Raw genomic sequence first — 10685 nt, forward strand, 5'->3', positions numbered from 1 at the left:
TGAGCGTAATTGGAGTGCTTTTGAGATGGTAAATGATTTGTATTTCATAGTTAAAATTTAAAATCACTACCTATTACTTGCTAATTGCTATATAGTCATTGGGTTTGCATTTGTTTAGGTCCACACAAAGAAAAGAAATCACTTGAAACAGAAGAAAATGAATGATCTTGTGTTTGTGATGGCCAATTTAAAATTGGACAAGAAGAAGCAACACAAAAAAAGTGTTGGGCGAGAGCATGAGTCTTCTAGCATAGATGATCTTTCATCTAATGATGAACGAATAATGGAAAATGAGGAAAGTTCATCCAACATTGAAGGTTTAGATGATTTGGATGATATACCTGAATTTAACTTAGATGCAAGAGATGAAGATGCTTTAATGATGATACCTAAAGATGATGGTGGTTCTGAGCTTAGTGAGGAAGATGGAGAAGACATCATGCAAGATGATGGAGATGATGATGAAGATGGTTATGAAGAAGATGATTATGACATTCCATCTCACTCCCTTGAGATTTGATTGTTTTTGTTTAGAATTTTGATCTTTTGTGCTATGACTTTATGTGTTTGAGACATTATGTGATTATGACTATTGTATGACATTATTTTGCTGGTTGGTTGAATTTAACTTGCTTATTATATTACTTTATATGCATATATATATATATATATATATATATATATATATATATATATATATATATATATAATTTGTATCCCGTGTTACAATTCTATGATCCGTGTTACGATTATGCGATTTACGATTTTGGTTCACCCTTCCGAGTTTGCGTAGAATCTCGAGTTTGACAACCTTGCTCTTGGTCCTTTGGGAGAGATAAGGTCAATGGTCTTGTTGATAAGTGAGGGGAAATGAAATGTTTCAAGTGTTTTAATCACTTAAGTCACTAATTGACTAAGGTCCACTAAAGACATGTAGGTATTTACTCATTTAACTTCACATTCTTACTTTATTTATATCTATGTAGCCATTAACTTGACAATTTAGTAACATGCTATTTAATCTCATAAACATCATAAAATTATCTTTTCTATACATTATTTATCAGTTTCAGGTAACTTTTTCTTGTTTACATTTCCCCCAAAAACTTTCTGTATCTGCACTTTTATATGAAAAGTGACTTAATTATGATAATTAGATTTCTGATCTAATTATTATTTGATAAATCATGAAAAATTCCAAATTGCTCATTATATAAGTTTGGGTTATTATATTTGACATCAAAATTAAGGGGTTCATTATTTTCCTTAGGAAACAAAAATATAGATTTGATAATTTATAAAGTACCAATGGCATATTACGAAGAAAGGAAGACAACACCTAATATAGTTAGATGTATTAAAAAAGGAGATAATGGGGGTTTTCTTTGACCCGCATTTTTCCTTGGCTATCGATCGTCACACATCACCTAATTAGATGTTTCTATTTGGAAGACTTATGAGTCTATGCCCAAGGGTGGACCTAGGAGGCTAGGGTTGGGCCCCGCCCCTCCCTAAAATTTGAAAAAAAAGTTATATAAACAAGGGTTCGCTTTTTCTGCAGTTACTGCTTATAAGTTATCTGCAATAAGTCTAATTCGACGTCGTTTTGAGATAGAAATCCTAGTGTTTTTGTAATTTTAATTTATTTCAGGGTTATTATAGTCTTTATAATTATAATTTTTTAATTTTTTAATCCCAAAACGAAGTTGTTTTCGGAGTAAATACAGATAACTTATTTGCATTAACTGCAGAAATATTATTCTGATAAACAAAATATCATTTTTGTAATATTAGTGGATTGTTTGCCTTAAAATTTGATCCCTTCAAATTAAAAAAATAAAAATCCTAAAAGAAAACCATATTCCCTTACTTACGTGTAGGGAAGTAAATGGTCACAAGTCTATCTTAGCAAGTATGACCTCTAAACCTCCAAGCCCAGTTCGTATTTTTTAATAAATAATATTTTATTTTGTTATTGATTAATAAAATAATATCTTATATTTTTTTAATTTTTTTAATCTTCCCTCTTCTCACTTACCAAACATATTTTTTCTTAACCCTAATTCTTTCGCTGCCACTACTCTTCTCTCCGCCAAATTTTGCTACTCTTATCCCCTTCTCAACTTCTCATATATTCCAAATCATTAATCGCTCACCATCGATTCTCAAGGTTTTCGTAGTAGTTGAGAGTAGGGGTGAAACTGGGCCAGGCCGGCCTACAGGGGCCTACGGCTCGGGTTACGTCAGGCCAGATCTGACCTAGTATATTTCGTAAAATAGGTTAGAATTGGCCCTTGAAAAAGCTTGTTTAATAAAAAGGTCGTAGGCTCACTTTCACAAAGTCTGGCCTATAACCCTACAGGCCAGCCTATATTGTACTATTTATTTAAAATTAAATAAAATATAATAAGTATGCCTTGAAGAAAAAACAAAAGATATAAATTTAATCAATTGCAATTATTTATAACTTAATTATATTTGATTATATTTTAATAGAAATCTGACTTTATTTCTTATGTAGGAGGAACTAACATCTCGGAATGTTAGATTGTATATATGAATATATTAAAAGATTTTTGGGAGAGATTATACTTACTACAAGCATCATGATGTGATTGGTGGATTCATGTAGTTATTTTAATTTACATACTCAAAAATACGTAGTTTGAGTATTTTGCTTTTGAAAGTGACTTAAATACAGACTGTATGAGTTTTTTTGTGATTCATGATTCTGTTTGGACGTTCAAATTATGATTTTTGGTTTAGCAATAGAATTTGAGTGTTTTGTAAAGTTGCTTCATGATTCTGCTTGAAATTTAAAAATTAACAGACTAATGGGCTAGGCTAGGCTATTTGTTTTTTTATAAACGGGCCAAACCAGGCTAACAGTTAGACTCGTACTAGGCTTGGGCCAGGCCAAATTGAAGTTTTTTGGCATAGGCTTGGACTTTTAGGGACAAAGTTTGGCCCAACTCAGCCCACTTTCACCCCTAGCTGAGAGTAAGTCTTTATTCTTTTTATTTTTTGCTCTTTTTTTGTCTCATTGACAAAATTGTCTATTTCCAAAATTTTCATTAAAAAAATAATTATTTGACTTACGCGTGTTATATGCATCTACATATCTTGTTTTTGATTGTTGGACATGTGTTTACGTGTGTGACTAATTTTTTTATTTGTTTCTCTTTATTTATTTAATTATTTTTTGCTCGGAAGGAAAGGCCACGTTGTTGCTGGATTGATAACAATAAATAAAAATAACATTAATATTTTATTATTGCAGATGCACCTTCATTCTTAATGTTTTTTGTTCTTTTTCCTTTTTTTTAATTTCTATTTTTTTTAACTTGACTTTCCTAAACATCCGGATTTGATTAATTTATGAACTACATCTGAATTATGTCTATGACTAGCAAGAACTAGAAAGTCCATCATTTACCCTCTCATTGATATAGTGATTAGACTTGTATTCATTTTTTTCAGTTTCTATAGCAATTATTGAAAGAGCTCTCTCAGCTATGAAGATAATTAAGAATAAGCTTCAAAATAGAATAGAAGACTAATTTCTTAATGACTCTTTGATTATATGTATTGAAAAAGAAATTGTTTTGAATTTTAGAGCATGGATTCAATTATAATTTTTTATTTTCACTCTTTGTCATAAAAATTTCTGGATCACTGCCAAAGCCACTCGGTCGTCCTGGTTTCACTCGTTCTTCGAAGTGATATCAACCGTGTCCGATTCATCTGTCTTGGCTCGAGAAGGGTGGATCTCCATCTCCTATAATTCTGATATTCATATTAGGTTCCTCATTGAAAAGCTAGGAGGTCGTTTGTGTATTCCAAAGTGGTTGATTAGGTATTTGGAAATAAAATTACACACTAGGAAAAATCATGACACCGTTAAACTATGAATAAATCATATGGATAATCCATAATGGTCGACTGGGTAGTCTGTCCAACTCGTCAAACTTTTAATTATAGGCATTTTTTTTTCTTCTAATGCTTAAAAAGAATAAAAATACCAATTCCTTCCTTATTGAACATGCAACAAAAGATGTTTTGCCCAATCAACAATCACTTTTTTAACGAAAATCGTCTATGATTATCATATGTTGACATAAAATTAACACCATGATAAAATGCCTCATTTTCATCATCAATCTAGGAAAATTTGTCAAAAGGAAAAATTCTATCAATTTTTTTATAGTTAGCACTTACCAAAAAAACATCTTGTCTCTAAAATCAATTTTCGGTTTTTTTTTTATTCGTAAACTTTTTTTGGCCAAAATCAAACTAATCTATTAGAAATCTATTCATTATTCACCATGTTATACTCACTTTACCATTTTCGTTAGTTTTATTTTTTTATATTATTTATCAATTATTCGATTAATCCAATTAGATGAATAATAATTTTTAAAAGTTTTAATGAGATAAATCATAAATGACACCAAAAATTTTGAAGTCATGTTATCTTTAAGTGATCATGTGGATATTTGTAATTTATAAAAAAAAAATTACTGAGTTTTCTTTCCCTTTTTAGTATTCATGAAGTAAACTGCATGAGATGAGCTACCCTTTTGCAAATAAAATAAATAATCATAAAAAAATATAAAAATATTATCTTATTAGAAGATTTTAGATTGTCCTCGTTGCTTGAACCTTGGAATTAGAGGGAATATACTTTTTTTTCCTAGAGAATATAATATAATTATATTTTTGCTTGCAATGATGGTTTGAACTTTGAACCTCCAATTTTATAACTGGTTAAGCTATGATGTAGTTTTGGGATTTTATTTGTTAAAAAGACTTATATGACAAATATAAATATTAGACCATTAACTCGTTAGCGTTTTGCCCGTTACGACAAATATATATAAATGAATCAATTATTACAAAATATCTTACAAATCATGCACCTGCACGAACCTTCCACTGTGGCCTTGTTAGGTTTCTTACGATTCATCTACCATCTTTAATCAATTATATCACTTTACAAGACTTTTATATTGTAGGAATAAAGACCTGGAATATCGCTTTCGAGGCTCAATTAAAAATAGTGCAACTTTTTTCATGGGAGAAATTTGAGGCATTTCCAGTCAGTATTTCAAGCTGTTTTTTGCATGCCTTCCACTCAAACTTGTAATTTCCTATGACATTTGACAAATGTGCACCCTTCGTAGCTTCCTTGCATGACCTTCTCTCTTTCTTTATCCATCATCTCACTAATATTTTATATCATATTTTCCTCTTATGTCCTCTTTATTTTCATAATTAAAGAACTTTATATAAGAATTTTTTTCTACAAAATAAAATAAAATAAGTATTGTACTGTGTGTATATGTTAATGAACTAAAGTTTAAGTAGAGGTTAATTTGATATTTCAAAATTAATTTCAAATTTAAGCTTTTTATAAAGTAGTTCGCAACAAAACAAATATAACTGGCTTCCTTGGTAGTCAAGATACTTGTACAATGCGAGGGGGTGTTTGTTTCAAGTTTTTGAGGAGGATTACCGGTAATTCTTCTTTGGTAAATGTAATTACCACATTTGGTAGAAGAAATAAATTACGATTTTCGGATATCCAAGGATTACCGGTAATTTGATTTATAAAGAAAAGTCACTATTCAGATTACCAAAAATAATATGGTAATTCGGAATACTAATCAGAATACCAAGTAAAGGAAAAACACAACAATAAATTTTGAAACAAAAATACCTCAATACACATAAAAATCTAGACCCAATCTATCAATTACAAAAGTAAAAATAGTTTGGGGTTATTTTTGTAAAATAACCTCATATTCCAAGTCATATTTCGTTCTAAACCAAATATGGAATCAGTAATTTTTACCCAATATTTCCGGTAATATTTTGGCGAACCAAACACTTCTTTCGTAAGATTCCAAGTAAACTCAATTTCTACTGTATTTTCATTAATCATGATTCTCGGTCACCAAAAAATTTCTCTTGTAGCAAACATGTTCCGATTGAATCTAAAAGTTTGTTGTCGTTACTTTCCAAAAGGAAATTCAGTATAAATGACATTTTGGTAAGTAATGAATATATTAATAATCTTATATTAATATTTTTGTCACGTTACCTCGCATAAAAATTTATTGAACTTTACAGATGAAAAATATATACATCTACCTAAATATGTTAAAAAAAGTCAATAATATTTAATATTTATTAATTAGTCAAAAAGATTTTAATACCATAAGATTCATTTCGGCCAAAAATATTTAAGCTGGTAAAGAATGATCACAATAATATTTTTGGGATTTATTTATCTCATATTACACAAGATAATTATCTCATGGAATAGAGACAAAATAATGGAGTCCACCATTTTTAAAAAAAGAGAAAAAAATAATGGACTCCACTACTTTGTCTCTATTACATAACATGATATAATTATTTTTTAATATTTTTATGGAAAAAAATATTTCTCCTGCAACAACAGAATAGCAACTCGAAAACAACATTGTTTTAGGGTTTAGGAAAAAAAATAAATGATATTTTAAAAATTTTACTTTATTCTTATATCATGAATTTTATATCCTGTTAATCGCTAATTTTATATTAACATAACATTCATACCACTGTTTTATTTCCATGTTGTGTTGGTGTGAAACTGAGCTCACCAAAACACAAATCTAACTGTTAAGTCCAACACAAAATACACATAACATACCGAAAGTGTAGGGGAAGTGATATCTTGTACATGGAAGCAGAACTGCCAGCAACTATAGTATTTAAAGAAGCAAGGACCCACCATTGGATATTTTGTCACAGAACAGAAAAATTGTGCCTAAACTGCAGCATACATACCTCTCTTTAATGTGTAACATTACTTATGGTTGCTGATCCCATTATTAAATTTTGTTCTTTGATTCTGTTTATAACACATCTTTGAAGAAGTGGGGCCTAGAGAACTACAGTGGCTGACACGTGGCAAATTGAAAATTGTAACTTTTTTTTTTTTAATTTTGAAGAGCTATATTACAATGTTGCAATTATGGGATGCAAGAGAGAAGAGAGAAGAGAAAATAAAAAAAAAAAAAAAAAAAAGGGAGATAATGAAGCAGATGCATGGAATGTAGAATGGATATTTGTTTCATGTCTGTATAAAGACACAGGGTTATAGTCCACAAGAGGGTGAAACTGGCAGTTAAAGTTGCTTTCAAAACTCATATCTGGCTGGTCAAAACCCACTACCCTGAGAAAGAGGTAAGAAAGGACAAGAGAGAGAGAGAGAGAAACCATGAAGTGAAAATTTGGACATGGGCACATTGGGATTTTAATATTTAATGTTTTGTCCCTCAATCCTTGCCAGAAACAGTGAAAACTCATGAAAGTTTAGGACTTTTCAGGCCACCTTCTTCAATCAAAGAGGACCCATCATTTCTTTTCTTTTTTCTTTTTCTTTTTAATTATTATTTTTTTCTTTTAATCTTTTGTGACCTGTTCATGGATCCCAAGGGCTCAAAGCAGCCACAAGCACAGGCACAGGAGTTACCCAACAATTTCCTGAGCCTCCCACAGCCACACCAACAACAACAAGGGAACATGGGAGAGAACAAGCCATCAGAGGTGAAGGATTTGCAGATTGTGATTGCTGAGAAAGAAGAGAACAAGAAGCTGCAGTTAGCACCAAAGAGGAGTTCCAACAAGGATAGACACACCAAGGTTGAAGGGAGAGGAAGGAGGATAAGGATGCCTGCTCTTTGTGCAGCTAGAATCTTTCAGTTGACCAGAGAATTGGGTCACAAATCCGATGGAGAAACAATCCAGTGGCTTCTGCAGCAAGCTGAACCATCTATTATAGCAGCCACAGGAACTGGGACAATACCAGCATCTGCTTTGGCTGCTGCTGGTAACTCTGTTTCACAACAAGGGACCTCTTTATCTGCTGGGTTACACCAAAAGATTGATGAATTGGGAGGGTCCAATATTGGGTCAGGAAGTAGGACCAGCTGGACTATGGTTGGAGGAAATTTGGGGAGACCCCATGTGGCCACCACAGGTCTATGGCCCCCTATCAGTGGATTTGGATTTCAGTCATCATCTGGTCCATCTACACCAACTTTAGGCACTGAGAGTTCAAATTATCTGCAAAAGGTTGCATTTCCAGGGTTTGACTTGCCTGCTACCAACATGGGGCATATGAGTTTTACCTCAATTTTGGGTGGAGGTAACCAGCAGATGCCTGGTTTGGAGCTTGGTTTGTCTCAAGATGGCCATATTGGGGTTTTGAATCCACAAGCTTTGAGCCAGATTTATCAGCAGATGGGTCAAGCTAGAGTACACCAACAACAACAGCAACAGCAGCACCACCACCACCACCAGCATCAGCATCAGCAGCAGCCTCCTACTAAGGATGATTCCCAAGGTTCAGGACAGTAAGGTTTTTATGGATTTGGATGAAAGATGTAGCATTGTCCAGAGGCTGAGGTTTTCTACAGTGGCTTTTGTATTGTATAGTTGGGGAGACTGTGAGGAAATAGATGTCTCAAGAGAATTCAATAGAAACTGGATTTGGTTTACCTTTCCCCCTCTTATTGTTCCTTCTCCACAGTACTTAAGTCTCCAGATACAGGTGCTTCAACAAGTTTTGTATTGTTTTTTGTTTCTTTTGATCTATTTTACAATCTTTCATGGGTTGTAATTATTATGTTGTTTATGATGTTAGCTTGCAGGTGGAATTGGATGGCCAGATAGCTTGGCTGATTGGGTCTGGCCTTAAACTATTGTTTAATTCAGAGGTGTGTTGATTATTTTGTTCTTCTCTAGGTCAGGATGGAGTGCTGATCAGTTTGTTTGTGAAATTGATGATATAGTTTCAACTTTCATAATCATATTTGTCAAATTTCTTATTGGATTTGGTAGTAGTACTTTTATCATCTGAGAGATTTTAATCTGTGTGGAATTGCTCTTGCAAATTACATGTGTGAACTGTGGCTATCTTCCACACCCTTTCTGCACTTAAGCTGCTTTCTTGTTATCATTGGGGTGATTTACCATCCCTTAACATACAACTTGACAGCTTTCCTTCAAAATTCATCACTTGGGAGGATCTTTCCTTTTTCTTTTTTTTTTTGAAATAAATTGTTTTCCACCAATGGAACATACTTCTAAAGAAACTAAAGTAGTTCACTATCAGTATCAGTATCTACGACTCTGCTTCATTATAAAGGGCGCTGAACTTTCCTTTATTTAGCCGTATTTACAAACTAAAAGTTTTGCATCTGAACTTTGCTTGAGATAACTTAGCTGGAGAGGTCACATGAATTGTTTTCAGTATAACCAAATACTGTAACTTTTAAGCCCACCTTTCACCATCATTTGATTCCTTATGTCAGTGTCTTTGAGTAGAGATTAAGAGTGAGCCTAGAGCAGTGGTAAAGCTTCTCTTTTGTGAAAGATCACGGGTTCAAATATGGGAAACAGTCTCTTTACGAATATGTAAAGTAAGGTTGCGTACAAGAATTGCCCTCATCCCTACCGTCGCTAGTTGGAGTTTAATGTTGAGTTTTTTTTTTTTTTTTAATAGGAGGTGCAAGCAAATTGGGTAAAAGTGACTTAGTAGGGGATAGAATATGTAACAACAACATCAATTATGCTATACGCTAGTTTACGGCTAAGGGTAAGAAACATGATGATATAATACCGTCTTTTGTTCTTTCTTGTTCTAAAGCATGGAGAAAGACCCTATGTAAGGCAAACTGGTTGTGATTTTCTTCTTCTGCACTTTTGACTTCCATGAGCTTTTGACCATCAGTGTATTTTTTTAACTTAACCACTCTACTAACTGATTGAAACCCAAAAATACTGATGTTTCTGAAGCTAAAATTATAACAAGAAGTTAGATTGATCTGTCTTGTGTTCAGCCTGTTGAAGTTGAAACCATGGCTACCTTAATATATTATATATAATATGATGTTGTTGTTGATCTGATTGGATATATAATGGATTATCTTGGGGAAGGTGAAATTTTGAAAGCTGAGGAGTTTGTTTAAGAATATTGTGGCTCCAGAAACTACTGGCAATCTGCCAAAATATATATATATAGCTTTTATGACCACAGCATGGTAGTTCCTGTGAGCTCATCTTTTTGGCTTTGCATGCAAGTGGATATTAGCTCCCAATATTCAAACCAGTAAATGACACCAGATGGTGCTCTAGTTCTAAACACTAGTGCTTCTATGACCTCACCATATATATAAGCTTCTGTGAGCTCATCTTGCTGAATGCAAGTGGATTTTTGTGTTTTAAATTTTCAAGCGGTGTTGCTTGTAAATGACACCAGTTTTCGCCTGGTGCAAATAGATCTTCATTTAGTTGAATAAACAATTCAGTTTGGACAGATGCACATCTCATACAAGATAGAAATGGAGAATTTGTACTTAAAGGGTGTGTTTGGTACAAGAGAAATTTTTTGGTGACCGGGAATCATGATTAATGGGAATTCAGTAGAAATTGAGTTTACTTGGAATCTTACGAAAGATGTGTTTGGTTCGCCAAAATATTACCGGGAATATTGGGTAAAAATTATTGATTCCATATTTGGTTTAGAACGAAATATGACTTGGAATATGAGGTTATTTTACAAAAATAACCCCAAACTATTTTTACTTTTGTAATTGATAGATTGGGTCTAGATTTTTATGTGTATTGGGGTA

General features: G+C 32.6%; 1 protein-coding gene across 2 annotated transcripts; it reads left to right on the top strand.

Moving 5' to 3' along the window:
• The first annotated feature begins 7195 nt into the window (after positions 1-7195).
• On the top strand, positions 7196-9113 carry LOC133285819 (transcription factor TCP20). 2 transcript variants are annotated; one of them, XM_061483105.1, is made up of 2 exons: positions 7196-8602; positions 8703-9113. In XM_061483105.1, exon 1 carries the CDS (start codon positions 7474-7476, stop codon positions 8407-8409), a length of 936 nt encoding a protein of 311 aa, XP_061339089.1. In that variant the 5' UTR covers positions 7196-7473; the 3' UTR covers positions 8410-8602; positions 8703-9113. The 2 variants fall into 2 exon arrangements, with proteins under 2 accessions (XP_061339089.1, XP_061339088.1); XM_061483104.1 differs by having other exon boundaries at positions 8696-9107.
• The last annotated feature ends 1572 nt before the right edge of the window (positions 9114-10685 follow it).

The sequence above is a fragment of the Gastrolobium bilobum genome, unplaced genomic scaffold (genome assembly GCF_033153095.1).
Source record: "Gastrolobium bilobum isolate Gb01-03AN ecotype WA unplaced genomic scaffold, APGP_CSIRO_Gbil_v1 utg1929, whole genome shotgun sequence".
NCBI lineage: Eukaryota > Viridiplantae > Streptophyta > Magnoliopsida > Fabales > Fabaceae > Gastrolobium > Gastrolobium bilobum.